Genomic DNA, 16304 nt, shown 5'->3' with positions numbered 1-16304 from the left:
TTTTATTAAATTGGATCATTTCTATACGAAAAACAGTATCATCTTGTAAACACTTCTGTAGCTTTTCAAGGTACTGTGTATAACTTTCCAAATAGGGCCACTAGAGGGAGTCGGGTCACTTGTCAAATGTTGTCGTGTTGAATTGCCATAGCAAAAGCTACATCAGATTGAGAGGGCACTTAGTGGTGGGTGCTATAGAAAACCTAATGGGGAGAGAAGTGACTAATAGACTTCACCTAAGCTTGCTAAGAGTATAGACAGCTTGCATCTCCAATCCAGTGAAACTCCAGGATAAAGCTGGAACTGTTCTGGTGGCGATAGGCAATGTCAATAGACTTACTGCTTCTAGAATACTTTTGAGAAAATGTTCTGGTTAACAATAACCTTTATCTTGGTTTGTTCTGTCTTTGGTGCCTGGGTATTATTTTTACTTAAGCCTGAAAGTATCCAAATGTGTATTTTGGGGAGAGATTTGATTCTACTGCATCTAACTACCCACATCTTTCTAAATCAACTGCTGATGTTGGAGGCTAAAATGTTAATGGAATAGGGGTAAACTTGTGATGTACCAGTAGCAGTAACAGCATTGTCCCGCTAAGTTCTGCTTCCTCTGAGAAGTGCTGGACCATGGGCAATTAGTGGAATATGATATGGTTTGAAGGTAGAGTAAATACTTCATGGTCCTCAATTTGGGGTGCTAATTCTTTCAGATTGTTGAGTAAAGGTTTGGTTACAGTAGACTTAAAAGCTTAAATGCTGGCTAATAACTTGTCATCTCACTTTGGAGAGCTGTTTACTGGATCTAGAAACAGTGTCTAAGGAACAATCTTTGGTAAATGGGGTCTTAATTTGTCTACACTAAAAAAATTGCTTGTGGCTTTCAACTGCATCTTTTCAAAAGGTGCTGAAGACAGGTTGGCCCTGTCTACATTTGCAGTTAAACTGTTTTTAGGACTGGTTTGGCTTAAACCTGTTGGTAACAACAGTAAACTTCCCAGTACAGGCAAGCCCACAGTCTCCTCCTAACTCTCCATTTGGTGTTTGGGAAGCATGGAGACAATACATTGATTAAAGGAGGGGATTATGGGCAATAGCAGGGGACTGAACTTGGTGACCCAAGAGGTGCCTTCCAGTCCTATGTGACCTCAGTGAGACTAAGTTGTCTTTCTGAGAAGCAAAATCTGGAATCTTTGGGACTTGTATCCGATTTGCAAACTTCTTGACTCAGGTCACACTTAGGCTCCTAAAGGAGGAAGGATGTGGTATTGTTCAGAGTTTCAGGTTCTTGGGCTGCGATAACATAGCAGCTATGAATAACTCAAGAAATGCTTTCATCTAGTTCTTTAGGAAATTCACATATGACAGTAACACTTCCGAAATGTGTGTGTACCTGTGAATGAAATAGGATTGATTTTACTGGAAAACATGGATCCGAAAAGGGCCTGGGACAGTCTGTGCTGAGCTGCTGCCTGTTAAAGAGTTAACGCTTTAACTTAATCCAGTCTTAATTCTCCCCATATGGCTGGGTCTGGCAGTACAGGAAAGACTTGGATGACAAACTAGCCTGAACAGTGGCTAAAACAAATATGGGGGCCATCTGTGCAGCAAGGGAAAAAATCTCCTGTGAAGCACAGGGCCTCCTCAGAGCGACCCTGCCAAGTTAAAGGTATAGCCAAGGCTTGCTAGCAAAACAAGGGCGGGCAGGGGAGCAGAAAGGAAACAAACTTGCAGTTGTGAAAGGGACGTCTGCTCTGTGTCTGTGATGTCAGAGCTGACTGAGCCTCATGTCTGAATGGAGGGAGGGTAGAACAAGGGGCACTATGCTGCTTCTCTGCCTCTGAGCAGCTGGGTTGCTGTGGCAACCCATCCTACTGCTGTTGTGATGCTCAGTGGTCTGTGGTTTGGGTTTTTGAAAGGGGCTGGGGCTCCGCTTCAGTGGAGGATGAAAATATCTGGGGGGAGCAGGTTTGGCGAAGTTCAGCTGCGAAATGTCAAATCCTCCCTACCTGGCAAGTGGGGAGAGGCTGTGCGGTCTGGAGGCTGATGGTGGCTGAACTGCAGAGGGGGAGAGAACGGTGGGGGGAGGGGGCGTTACAACTGGTGGAGAAGGGAAATCAGGAAACCCAAATGAGAAGGCAAGTGAAGTGCGTGGCTCTGAGAAGCCGACACTAAAATATACAGCACCCGAGGGGCTCCAGGTCTGGGAAGAAACGAACTGGCAGAGGCCAAACACATGTTGCTTTTCGTGTCAGTGGAGCAGCTCAAGAAAGCAAGCTCTCTCCAGTGTGGGTTGGGGAGGAGAGCAGTGGAGTGAACTCTTCCTGCAGTGAGCAGATCCCTGAGCAGCTCTCTGGGCATCCGCTCTGCTTCGAGGAGTCTGTTGTGTGCAGTACCCCTTATTGTGTTAACGGGGGTCCTTTCTCCTGCAGGAACTGCAGGAGCGTGCAGCCAGGGTCCCTTGCTGCCCCGCCACACACTGAAGACTATGAACTCGGTCTTGACCAAGTATGGTTCCCCACCTCGGAGCTGGCTCAATCTACGCCTGGGGATGAGTGAGTAAATTCCCTTCTGCACCAAAACCCAAAGCTCCACATATGCTCCGTGTGAGCAGCACAAGGCAGGGAGCTGCCATTCTCAGTAATACTCAGCTCGGACAGAGGTGAACTAATCAGTGAGCTGCTAATAGCTCAGTTTTCTCCAAAGGTGTGCTTGTTAATCAGTGTGGTAATGAGTTAATGGTGTAGGAGCTGAGAGCTTTGCAGGGCTTCAGAGGACTGTGAGGGAATTAGCAGTGATGTGCTAATGAGAAGGTCTGGCTCTAAATTATGGAGAACTTTTCCAGTAGGAAGGAGGGAAGCAGAGACCGCTGGTTTTGTTGCCGTTCTTAGGGAGAGAACAAAGCAAACCATAATTGTTGGTGCTTAAAGGCAGGCGCTGCCTTGTCAACGAGTAGTGCTATACAGTTCAGTGGAAGAGCTGAATTCCCAGCCACCCCAGTATATGGCCCCATGTCCGCACGCCAAGGGAAATCCATGCAAAGGAACAAGGGGGAAAGCTGTGAGATTTGGGAGCCTTTGTAATATAGAACATCTTTCAAAAATGTTTCAAATTCTCTTGGCTCATCTCCTGAATGACCTTGGACTACCTAAGATGCAACAACCTTCTCAGATAATGCATGCACAGTGCATAAGGGAGAACTGGGCCTTATCCTGCATGAGCACAAGCCAAAATGGTTGCCCTCAAGGAAAGGCTGGGGGTGGTATATCACTTTTACTGATGATATATCTTGCTGGAGGGTCTCTTTTTCTTTGCATGGGTGGCAGTTGCATCTGCCTTTAGCAGGTCAGTAACTTAGACGTTCTTTGGATTCAGGGCAGGGATAGTGATTCAGAGAGAATCAGAATAGCAGTAGGGTGAATAACTGACAGAAGCTCACTTTTGTTTTTCAGATGGCCTGGTTAGTTCTATCCTTGCGTGCACTTTACCAACCTGTTTTGTGCTTAAAAGTTCTAGGAAAGCACAGACTATTCAGATCTTCATGTGCAAAAGTTGCAAGTGGCATTCTGATCAGTGCAGCGTGGGAGGGGGAAGGGGGCAAAGCTTTGCTTGGACCCTCACGAACCCACTGCATGTGAATTTTCCTTGATGAAAGGGCTACCTGGGGCAAACCTGTTTAAACAGACCTACAGATCACTCTCACCTACCCATTCATTGGGACGTTCATCCTAGCCCATCTGACTGGGAACACACATGAAATATGACCTACAAATGGACTGAGCAGTATCCTGAAGCCATGCAGCAACTGGGGCAGCACTAAGGTTAGTTATTTGACTTGTCATACCAAGGGTTCCTGATGCACAGCCTGGAGAGCGGTGTACAATGCAATACTTCTCCACAAAGGCCTTTGGATAGAAGTCTTTGAGTCATGGTGGGGTTTGCTCTACAACCCAGGCCTGACCACAGATTTGGGATACACAAGCTTTTGGCTAAGCTAATGGTGTGGGATCTAATTGTGTATATGAAATGTTTTCCTGCACTAAGAACAGGCGGGCCCCTTTTCATCCTACTGCTTCCCCCTTGATAGCCTTTTTATTGAGGCCATTGTTCCAGATTTGGTGCCTAGTGACAAAGGGACAGATGGAGGCACATACATACTTTCTGTATCAACAAAAAGAAAAGGAGTACTTGTGGCACCTTAGAGACTAACCAATTTATTTGAGCATAAGCTTTCGTGAGCTACAGCTCACTTCATCGGATGCATTCAGTGGAAAATACAGTGGGGAGATTTATATACACAGAGAACATGAAACAATGGGTTTTACCATACACACTGTAAGGAGAGTGATCAGGTAAAGAGAAAAAAGAAAAGGAGTACTTGTGGCACCTTAGAGACTAACCAGTTTATTTGAGCATGAGCTTTCGTGAGCTACAGCTCACTTCATCGGATGCATAGCATATCGTGGAAACTGCAGAAGACATTATATACACACAGAGACCATGAAACAAAACTTCCTCCCACCCCACTCTCCTGCTGGTAACAGCTTATCTAAAGTGATCATCAAGTTGGGCCATTTCCAGCACAAATCCAGGTTTTCTCACCCTTCCCCCCCCCCCCCCCACACACATACAAACTCACTCTCCTGCTGGTAATAGCCCATCCCTCTTTGAAACCTCTCTTTACAATGCGCATGATAATCAAGGTGGGTCATTTCCAGCACTAATCCAGGTTTTCTCACCCCCCCCCCCACACACACCCCCTTCCAAAAACCACACACACAAACTCACTCTCCTGCTGGCAATAGCTCATCTTACAATGTGCACAGCAATAATCCAAGTTTAACCAGAACGTCTTGGGGGGGGGGGGTTGTAGGAAAAAAACAAGGGGAGATAGCCACTCCCAGTCTCTATTCAAGCCCAAATTAATAGTATCCAATTTGCAAATGAATTCCAATTCAGCAGTTTCTCGCTGGAGTCTGGATTTGAAGTTTTTTTGCTTTAAGATAGCGACCCTCATGTCTGTGATTGCGTGACCAGAGAGATTGAAGTGTTCTCCGACTGGTTTATGAATGTTATAATTCTTAATTATAATTCTATAATTCAGATGTTAAGAATTATAACATTCATAAACCAGTCGGAGAACACTTCAATCTCTCTGGTCACGCAATCACAGACATGAGGGTCGCTATCTTAAAGCAAAAAAACTTCAAATCCAGACTCCAGCGAGAAACTGCTGAATTGGAATTCATTTGCAAATTGGATACTATTAATTTGGGCTTGAATAGAGACTGGGAGTGGCTATCTCCCCTTGTTTTTTTCCTACAACCCCCCCCCCCCCCAAGACGTTCTGGTTAAACTTGGATTATTGCTGTGCACATTGTAAGATGAGCTATTGCCAGCAGGAGAGTGAGTTTGTGTGTGTGGTTTTTGGAAGGGGGTGTGGGGGGGGGGGGTGAGAGAACCTGGATTAGTGCTGGAAATGACGCACCTTGATTATCATGCGCATTGTAAAGAGAGGTTTCAAAGAGGGATGGGCTATTACCAGCAGGAGAGTGAGTTTGTGTGTGTGTGTGGGGGGGAAGGGTGAGAACCTGGATTTGTGCTGGAAATGGCCCTACTTGATGATCACTTTAGATAAGCTGTTACCAGCAGGAGAGTGGGGTGGGAGGAAGTTTTGTTTCATGGTCTCTGTGTGTATATAATGTCTTCTGCAGTTTCCACGATATGCTATGCATCCGATGAAGTGAGCTGTAGCTCACGAAAGCTCATGCTCAAATAAACTGGTTAGTCTCTAAGGTGCCACAAGTACTCCTTTTCTTTTTTCTTTTTACGAATACAGACTAACAGGGCTGTTACTCTGAAACCAGGTAAAGAGAGCTATTAACCAGCAGGAGAGAGAGAAACCTTTTGTAGTGATAATCAAGGTGGGCCATTTCCAGCAGTTGACAAGAACGTGTGAGGAACAGTAGGGGGGAAAAATAAATATGGGGAAATAGTTTTACTTTGTGTAATGACCCATCCATTCCCAGTCTTTATTCAAGCCTAAGTTAATGGTGTCCAGTTTTCAAATTAATTCCAATTCAGCAGTCTCTCATTGGAGTTTGTTTTTGAAGGTTTTTTTGTGTAATATTGCAACTTTTAGGTCTGTAATCAAGTGACCAGAGAGATTGAAGTGTTCTCCAACTGGTTTTTGAATGTTATAATTCTTGATGCCTGATTTGTGTCCATTTATTCTTTTATGTAGAGACTGTCCGGTTTGGCCAATGTACATGGCAGAGGGGCACTGCTGGCACATGATGGCATATATCACATTGGTAGATGTGCAGGTGAACGAGCCTCTGATAGTGTGGCTGATGTGATTAGGCCCTATGATGGTGTCCCCTGAATAGATATGTGGACACAGTTGGCAACGGGCTTTGTTGCAAGGATAGGTTCCTGGGTTAGTGTTTTTGTTGTGTGGTGTGTGGTTGCTGGTGAGTATTTGCTTCAGGTTGGGGGGCTGTCTGTAAGCAAGGACTGGCCTGTCTCCCAAGATCTGTGAGAGTGATGGGTCGTCCTTCAGGATAGGTTGTAGATCCTTGATGATGTGTTGGAGAGGTTTTAATTGGGGGCTGAAGGTGACGGCTAGTGGCATTCTGTTGTTTTCTTTGTTGGGCCTGTTCTGTAGTAGGTGACTTCTGGGTACTCTGCTGGCTCTGTCAATCTGTTTCTTCACTTCAGCAGGTGGGTATTGTAGTTGTAAGAACGCTTGATAGAGATCTTGTAGGCGTTCGTCTCTGTCTGAGGGGTTGGAGCAAATGCAGTTGTATCGTAGAGCTTGGCTGCAGACAATGGATCGTGTGCTGTGGTCTGGATGAAAGCTGGAGGCACGTAGGTAAGCATAGCGGTCAGTAGATTTCCGGTATAGGGTGGTGTTTGTGACCATCGCTTTATTAGCACCGTAGCGTCCAGGAAGTGGATCTCTTGTGTGGACTGGTCCAGGCTGAGGTTGATGGTGGGATGGAAATTGTTGAAATCATGGTGGAATTCCTCAGTCTCAGAAGCCCCCTGGGCTAGTGTAGCTAAAATCTAGCTTCTGCAGTTGCTCTTGTAGGCACCTCCCTTTTTGTTCTTATGCTAATGCAGGAATTATCTGCATTTTAAAAGTCTTCTCCATGAATAATAGTGCCCTCCGATCGCATACCATGTCCCACATCTGGGCTATGGCAAGGTGAGATGTGGTGCAAATACCATGTTGGTCACATCTGCTTTCAGAAAAGGAGTACTTGTGGCACCTTAGAGACTAACAAATTTATTTGAGCATAAGCTTTTGTGAGCTACAGCTCACTTCACCGGAAAAGTGCCACAAGTCCTCACAGACTAACGCGGCTGCTACTCTGAAACCTGACATCTGCTTTTGTGACTGTATTTTCGATGCAAGTAACTTTCAACAATAAGTGAGGGAACCCCAGTTTGTTGGAAACCCTGGGAGCTTTGGGGCTAACATGAGGGGCAATGCAGAGGTGTGGTCTTCCATGCTGCCCCTTATTCTTGGGATCCCCTCCCTTGCTAAGCCACCTCCCAGGCTCTCCTAACAATGCACTAATGCTGCCTCATCTCCCAGAAGTGAGGGAGGAGGGAAGATATCTTACAAGCCAGGGAACTTTCAAGACCTGCACAGTTCTGACTGAGTGGCCACCTGATCATCTTGTCACTCTTGTTTTGCCTCTTCTGAGCCTGTCTCACCTTTTCTCCCTTGTTGTGTTGTGAGCTTAGACGCTAAGTTCTTTGGTGCAAGGGCCACATCTTAACTTGCGCTGTGAAATACCCCAGGCAGAAAATAAGTCTCTGATACTTGATTCTTAACGCTGAATAACGGGCTGTGAACTTGGGGGGAGCGGAATTCAGCCCACGTGGACAGAGGGGAGCATCATCAACCCCAGGGTGGGTAAAAAGAGATTTAAAATGTGATTTTTTTTCATACATTTTTCTTTAAAAATAGCCCTGTTCAAAACTAAATATGAAATTATTGCAACTTGTGTTAGGGCCTCACTTTAACATAATCCATTAAAGCTGTTTAAATAAAAAGAACCTGCTGTATCAATGAGCCCTCCTCAAATTTTAAGGAGTTAAAGGGTGGTGGGGTTTTTTTGGGGGGGGGGGGACGGGTATTAGCGGGAAACCCTCTTTAACTTTTGAGGTCAACTCAAGCTCTATAAAGTACTGCATTAGGTATCTAGAGTGGTGTAGAGTAGGGACTCGTATCCCACTGGTGGTACGTGAGCTTGATGTTCCATCCATTCACTTCCCAACAGTAGTTTAAGAAGATGGGATGTGAACCAATAAAGTTTGGATGCCACTGGCCTAGAAGATAGAGCACTGGACGGGAACTTGAGACCTGGGTTCAAATCCTGGCTGTGTCACTGGCCGCCTGGTAACACTGGGCAGGTCATGTTGCTCTGTGCCTCAGTTTCCCCATCTGTACAATGGGGATAGTGATCTTGACCTCCTTTGTAAAGCACTTTGAGATCTACTGATGAAAAGTGCTAGATAAGAGCTAGGGATTATTGCTTTTTCAGTCTTCAAAATGAAGCGAATGCTGCTATTTACTTTTTTTCCAAATGAAAGTACTGTACTTAGTTTCTGTTGGCAATTTATCTCCAGTCCCTAAGTCTCTCAGCACATTCTGAGCATAATGGATGGAACCAATTCCCAACCCTGGAAGCTAAAGCTTTTCTTTGCAGGGCTGCTTCATGCCCATTAGCCTGATTCATGCTCTGTAATAATGTTCCTATGTTGTTTTTAAGGAGTCCTCCAGGCCGGACAGAGTCTGCCCTTCATGGCTCCATGGCACCTGCCCTGGAGTTCCCTGCAGCTTTCTGTGGGGGGTGTTCCAGGGAGACCTTAAAGAAGAAAACAAAACCCAGGCCCTTTTCTTTCAGTGGCAGAAAGTGATCCATCTCTTAGACAGCGGTAACAGCAGTCTGCAGGTGTGACTCTTACTGACCGTGGGGTGAGGGCTCTGGGAATCCCAAGGTCTTGCCTACTCTTTGTGGATGGTCACTGTTGTAGGGCACTGTAAAAGGAGGGGTCTGTTCCAGTGACTTCAGCCAAAACATTGCCTCCTTCTGTTGGCATGTAGCAGGTGCTGTGCTAGTCAGCTGCGGTGCTCCACCCCCCGAGTAGCTGCATGTTGGTAGCACTGTCCGTCGGTCTGTTTCTGTTTTAACTCAGTCACTTTCAGGTGCTTGTAACTTTTCCAGGCTTGGTCTATCCCCAAGGTGACTTAAAAAAGTTGAGTATCAGGAGCGTGAAAAAAATGTCCCCATTTATCTCGACATAAACGTTCTTGCATTAGTACCAGAACTGCTGGGAGGAGAAAGGCACTTGGCAAGGAACTAACCCGTAATAATAGTCTGCAGCTTAACTATGCAATGGAAAATGTAATGAAGGCGCATGGTGTGTGAGGCCACAATTCCATGTAGGGCTTCTCTCCTTGATGGAAGCTGAGTTCTGTAACTTTCTACTGCACGTTTCTCTGGCATCACTGTGTCTGGAATAGTAAAAGCTGGAATTATATGCAGCTGCCTGCAGATGTTAGCATCTAGGTAAGGGCCTCCCTCATGCTTGGGATAAATAGTATTGCTAATGAAAGCTGAGACACGGAGTGTTGCGTGTGGATAATCTCTGCACTGTATGAATCCCGGATGTGTACATTTTGGTGGTGAGGCCATGGAATAGCATTTGAACGTTGGACTGCCCCTTGTTTCCCAGCCCACTGGACTCTGGCAACACTCAGTTCTAACTCCTTGTCCTTTTCAGGGTTTTTTTCCCCAGTCCTGTATCTTGAACTTTCTTACCTGCAATTAAGTTGCTGTGTCCATTGCAACTCTGAAAACCAGCAGGAGCTACCAGTGGAGAAGATCTGTTCGATAATTTCATCCACCTCCCAGCCCATGTAAGAATGTTTTCTGCAGTGTTGTCACAAGTGCTTTTCCATTACTGTTTCTAATTGGATTGAACAATGCAGCATCTAGTACTTTCCTTGCGGGCCTGATTTGAAGTCCAATAGGCCTCTCAGGAAACTGAAAATTCAGAGCCTGGGTTTTCCATTCCTCACTTCATCTCTTTGCTCCTAGTTGTACCTTCTTAGATGCACTTTCAGTAATTAATATATTCCAAGGCCAGAGGGGACCATCATGATCATCTAGTCTGACCTTCTGTATAGCACAGGCCAGAGAACTTCTCCCACAGAAATCCTAGAACGGATCTTCTTTTAGAAAAATGTCCAATCTTGATTTAAAATTTGTCAGTGGTGGAGATTCCACCATAGAATCATAGAATTGGAAGGGACCTCTTGAGGCCATCTAGTCCAACCCCCTGCTCAAAGCAGGGCCACTCCCCAATGAAATCATTTCAGCCAGGTCTTTCTCAAGCCTGACCTTAAAAACTTCTAAGGAAGGCAATTCCACCACCTCCCTAGGTAACACATTCCAGTGTTTCACCACCCTCCTAGTGAAAAAGTTTTTCCTAATATCCAACCTAAATCTCCCCCACTGCAACCTGAGACCATTACTCCTTGTGATTGTGGTAAATTGTCCTAATGCTTAATTACCCTCACTGTTAAAAATTTATGCCTTCAACTTCCAGCCATTGGTTGAGTTAGACCTTTCTCTGCGAGATTGAAGAGTCCATTATTCAATATTTGTTCCCCATGTTGGTACTTATAGACTATAATCAAGTCACCCCTTACCCTTCGCTTTAAGCTGAGTAGCTAGACTCAAGGAATTTAGTCACTATAAGGCAGCAGTTCTCAACCGGGGGTCCGTGAGCCCTTTCAGGGGGTCTGCAGAGCCCTGCTGCTGAAACCTGGTGCCCTGAGTGGGGCTGAAGCGAGGAGCAGTGTGGGGCTGAAGCCCCGAGACCCGATGCGCCCTCTCCCTCAGTGGGGCTGAAGCCCCGAGCTCTCCCCCTGCCCTTCCCTGCCGCCGGGAGTGGCATGGGGCTGAAACCCCGAGTTCCCCCTCTACGAGCCAGGAGCGGAGTGGGGAGGGCTGAAAACCTGACATGGGAAGAAACCTTGAGCCAGTGGGCAGAGTTGAGGGGGCAAAAGGGTGTTGCTCCCCCAAACTGCAGTGCCTCACCCAGAGTAGGGCAGTCCTCCTCCACATCCTCCTCCTCTCCCTCAGGTCCCACCCTCTGCCAGGTCCTAGGCAGGAAGCTGGAGCCAGGCAGTGTGGGGCAGCTACTCCTCTGGCTGGTGGGGCCATGGAGTGGACAGCCGTGGCATTCCCCCATCTGCTGCTGGTGCCCGGGGTTGTGGCTGCTCCTCAGCTCCGAGCCCCCTTTGACTGCTCACACAGACAGTCAGAGCTGCCCGGGCGGCTCTGGGCACAGCAGAGCCCTTCGGGAGTAGTCACTGGCACATAGCCCCAGACAGCTGGGTGGTCTGCTCAGGTGAGCCAGGGGGTGGAGGTGGCGCTGCTTCCTTGGACCCTGTTGTGCAGAGCTGGCCAGAGCCCCCCCAGCCCTTGCCCCTGCCCAAAATAGAAGTCAAACTATGCCTATGCCTCAGGGTCCCACGCATGGCCCGGAGCCCCGAGTGTTCCGCCCTCGCTAGGCCCTGGAGTTTTTCTAGCATGTTGAGGGAGGCCTCAGAAAGAAGAAGGTTGAGAATCCCTGCTATAAGGCAGGTTTTCTAACCCTTTAACTCATCTCGTGGCTGTTCTTTGAGCCCCCTTCAATTACCAACATCCTTTTTGAATTATGGACACCGGAACTGGACACAGGATTCTAGCAGCGTTTGCAACAGTGACAAATACAGAGGTAAAGTAATTTCTCCTTGAAATCTTTCTCTCTCTCTCTCTCTCTCTCTCCAACAGAAGTTGGTCCAATAAAAAATATCCCCATCTTGTCCCTCTAATATCTTGTGACCGACATGGCTACAACACCACTGCATACTGTCTACTCCTCCAGGTTTTCCTGTTGATGCATCCCAGGATCGCGTTAGCCCTTTTGGCCATAGCGTCACATTGGGAACTCGTGTTCAGCTGATTAGCCATACACCACCACCTCAAAACTTTACCAGAGTCACTGCTTCCCAGGATAGAGATGTCCATCTTTAAAGTACGGCCTACACTCTTTGTTTCCATTTGTATCCATTTACATTTAGCCATACAGTAGAACCTCAGAGTTGCAAACTGATCCAGCACCTCATTTGGAACCAGAAGTATGCAGTCAGGCATTAGACACCCCCCAAAAGCAAATACTGTACAGGACAGCACTGTGTTAACATAAAGTACTAAAAAAAGGGAAAGTTTAAAAAAAATTGACAAAGTAAGGAAACTACTTATTTCATTTAAACTAAGATGGCTAAAAGCATGATTTTTCTTCTGCATAATAAAGTTTCAAAGCTGTATTAAATCAATGTTTAGTTGTAAACTTCTGAAAGAACCATAACGTTTTGTTCAGAGTTACGAACAACGTCCATTCCTGAGGTGTTCATAACTGAGGTTCTTTGTATTAAAATGCATATCGTTTGTGCCCACCTTATGAAGTGATTCCTCTCCCTTCCTCGGTGTTTTCCTTCGAGTTCTTGCATGCAGTAACCCTGTCTCTCATCACACAGCTTAGCTAAGGACTGTGCATTTAATTCACCATATCATTCTCCCTAAATCATTAGCCAGCAGACATATAAGCAGAAACGCAAAGACCTGCTACTCCAAAGCTTAGAAACCTGAAACCATTCTGGACATTGACTTATGTTAACTTGTGGTTAGTCAAGGTTAAAAAAAAAAGTTTAAAAATGCTGATGAGACAATATGAATATGCTACAGAATTACTCATTTTCCCCATTGGATGCTGGGTGAGTATATGCAAACTCTCACAAGTGCACAGATGAAATATAGGGCAGTGTTACTGAATTAATGTGCAGTCAGGAACACTAGCTAGCTTGGCTGATTTGAAGGTGACAGGAGTTAGTAATGGCCACACATAATCTAGCTATTATGTAAGCTTATGTGGTTTTTTATCCATAATCTGCCTTTGCTTAACTAAGTCCTTTTTCTTATCTGAATAAAACTTTCTGGTGTCTTTTTGTGTTCATAACAACCTGTGTTGAAAAGATGCTCTTTGCAAGGGCTGAAAAGATGACATTGTCCAGGTGTATATTCTCCCTGTGCACCTGGCTGCTGCTAATGGGGCAGGAGATGTGTGGGCAGTAGCCAGGGAAATGGAAAGAGCTTGCAATGATGTAATTTTCAGACACTTAATGATCTTTACATTTTCTCTTGCACCATTTATTAATTTTAAAAAAATCCCCAAAAACTAAGCCGTTAGTACCTCAGTCAGGCTCTCCATCAAGTTTTGGTTCAACACATTTATAATAAAACAGAGAGATCATTTAGAACTTTAACAACTTCTGTGGTGTAGTAAACTAATCAGTGTGAAATATTTTAGTATATATTAAGCTTAGATGAGAAATAAAAGTGGATAGTGATGAAGTTTGGGCTCCCCTTTTGTCAAACAGTACAGACAGAACAACAAAGCTATTCCAAGCATGTGTTGTTTCAAAAGAAAACAGTGGAGACGCTGATAAATTATCGAACTGGAACATTCTTCGCCCAATCCACTTTTCCTGCCAGGCTTTTTCCTATTTTAGGGAGCTACAGAGTTTTTAATGTGACTCAGGAATCCAGTTGCCTTAAATGTCTTTTTTAGCGATTTCAAAATAGGAAAAAATGAAATTTTCCTTTAGTTTATACGTGTGTGTGTGTCTACCTTCTGTTAGCACAAACTGCAAACACCCAACAATGTGAACGCTAGGACAGAGAGAATTTTTGCCAAGGAGAGACTGATGTTGTTTGAACTTGTTTCTAGAGTCCTTGTGGGAAGAATCATTTCAGTGTTGTTATGATCTGCTTCAGGGATGTTTTTTTTTTTCCAGATTGTGGCAATGTTTCAAATGTTGTTCCTTAAACACTAATAAAGTAAACTACTCTCTGGGTCTTTGCCAGGCAACAACCGGGAGGCACGTCGAGTTACAAGTTGGATCATTTTTTAAGCTCCCTCGTGGTGTGTTCTGTTGTTTCAAGGCTTTTGTTTTGATTCAGGAGTTTAATTTGTAGCAGTGAGAATGGGACAATTGATCTTTTAGCAAAACCTAGAAGTGTTTGCCCCTTCTTTAACAAGCAAAAAAAGACAAAGGTCCCCGCAGTTTCGCATGAAAAGATGTTTCTCATGCAAGGTCTCTGGGGCCTGGCATAGACGAACTGATCTCTCCTGTCAACTGCAGCCACTTTCTCTGCAGAGCACCCTCCCCAGCTTGCAGACGGCTCTCGTGCTTGCCCTTTGGGGTGGGGGAGAGGGAGCAGGAATTGAAAGCAGCACCATCTGGTTTTAACTAGCGGGTGGATAAGCTAAAAATGAGAACCACTATTTTATTCTTTAAATCGAATTGTCAGCATCACCCACCCAGAGCACATCTTGATTCCTGGCTGCAGCCTGCAGAGCAAAGCTGCTCTCCTCCTCAGAGTAACTAACAGACGAGAGGAGCAATCCCACCCTAGGTGGGGAAGGGGCAGTGGTGGAAGTAGAATTTAACTCTTACCAGCACGGTGACTCATGGGAGGGACACAAAGGGGGGAACCAGCTAAAGGGGGGGGCACTGTCCTCCCACTGCACCGGCTCCCCCTGGCATTCGGCTGCTCTTCCTAGTGGCCAGGCCCCAGAGCCACTCCTGGATGCTGCCCGGTGCAGTGCAGCAGTACTGCACCGCACCGGGCAGCGTGGCTGGAAGAGGAGAGGCTCTGGCCCCACTCCTCCCCTCTCCCCGCCTGGGCCGGCGGGGTCACTTGAGCCTGGGGAGGGGCACTTGCCCTTTGTGCCCCTCCCCTCCTTCACAAAAATTGTTCCGTCACTAGAGCCCTGTGCGGATACAGATTGATACCTGCGGATGCGGATATCCACAGATATCCACAGATATCCACAGATAGAAATCGGTGTCTGCCACACCGCAGCGGCGAAAGGAGCAGAACGTGGGGCCGCCGGGCAGCCCCACGCCAGCAGCTCCTCTGGCGTGGCTGTACTGCCCCCAGCCCTTCCACGCAACTCTCTCTCCTGTCTGGGGGCGGTACAGCCTACCGGAGGAGCTGGTGTGGGGCTGCCCGGCGGCCCCATGTTCTGCTCCTTTCGCCACTGCGGTTCCCGGGAGAGCCCTGCGGTGTTCAGCAGGTAAGGAATGTCTTTCCAGTATGGCGTACCGGCAGCAAATGTCTTAATGGTGCAGTGTACCTGACCGTACCCGCTTACTCGCACCACTGGGAAGGGAATAAAAAAGTCTGACACATTGTTTACTTGTGCACTGTTGGCGGCTCTGCCTTTTCTTCCTTGAAGGTTCAGGGATGACTGGCATAGAACATCGCTGTCTCTCACTAATCCGTGCTCGCAGCGGAGTGGAGGAGCAGAGCTGTCAGCCGGAATCCAAAATGGCGTTCAGGTGGAAATGCCAGTTCCTGTCTGTAATGCACGCTGCACTGGAAGCTGCTCCAGAATCTCTGCTCTGGGCCTGGTGCTGTGTGGAGTTTAGTTTCTGGGTGCTCATCTAGACTAACAGGGTGTGGCAAGATGGGGTGTAAATCTGTGGCGCTTGACTGTGCCGCACACTATGGGGACTGTGCGTTGTCCACTAAAAGTTCCCTTGTGTGCACTGTTTCAAAGGGGAGGAGATCAGTGCGCATTAGGGAACTCTGAGTGCGTGACAGCAGGTGCCACATAGATAGATAGTGCCCGGTGGGTTTGTGGGAGTTGATTTACAACCCCGCTTGCTGTTTGTCTAGACAAACCTTGACACCATGGTCCCAGCTAGCTCAGTGTTCTCCCAAACTCCCTTTTGCCCATTTCCATCGGCTTCGTTGTCTACTTTCCTCGGGGCTGGAGTTGAGGCAATTAACTGATGTGTCCTCCTTGGGCTTGCAGCTGGGATAGAAACAGCCCAGCCCTGTTTTCAGGCTACATACCTCTCCCCTAAATGTCCCCAGAGCCTCACTTCTACTCAGTGACCCAGGTCAGTCCTGGTCTCCCAGGTTTCCTTTTCAAACCAGTCTCCGGGGCTGGACTCTCTCTGGAGAGCACATCTTTTCTCTACACTGATTTCCTGGCACTGCAGAGGGAGGGATCATTCAGTTATTGTTGCTGCTAACGTAAAAGCTCTTTTGGAAATCTTTGCCTTTCTGACCCTTGCAAGCACCATAACTCGCCTTCCAGGCACTGCCCCTCCCCATATCACTCCATGACTTCCTTGCAAATGCCTTTCAACCTTTTGTACCCGA

At 46.7% G+C, this 16304-nt stretch overlaps 1 protein-coding gene across 1 annotated transcript in view; it reads left to right on the top strand.

Moving 5' to 3' along the window:
• The first annotated feature begins 2421 nt into the window (after positions 1 to 2421).
• Positions 2422 to 16304, top strand: part of PLEKHG5 (pleckstrin homology and RhoGEF domain containing G5) — a 120154-nt gene continuing 106271 nt past the window's right edge. The window contains exon 1 of the mRNA XM_074975255.1: positions 2422 to 2552. Within this exon, the coding sequence (XP_074831356.1) occupies positions 2486 to 2552 (67 nt within the window). The 5' untranslated portion in view covers positions 2422 to 2485. The remainder of the gene's footprint in view (positions 2553 to 16304) is intronic.

The sequence above is a fragment of the Natator depressus genome, chromosome 18 (assembly GCF_965152275.1).
Source record: "Natator depressus isolate rNatDep1 chromosome 18, rNatDep2.hap1, whole genome shotgun sequence".
In the NCBI taxonomy this organism is placed as follows: domain Eukaryota; kingdom Metazoa; phylum Chordata; order Testudines; family Cheloniidae; genus Natator; species Natator depressus.
Note: the sequence above shows the minus strand (reverse complement) of the source record. Positions and strands in the feature narration are given on the sequence as shown.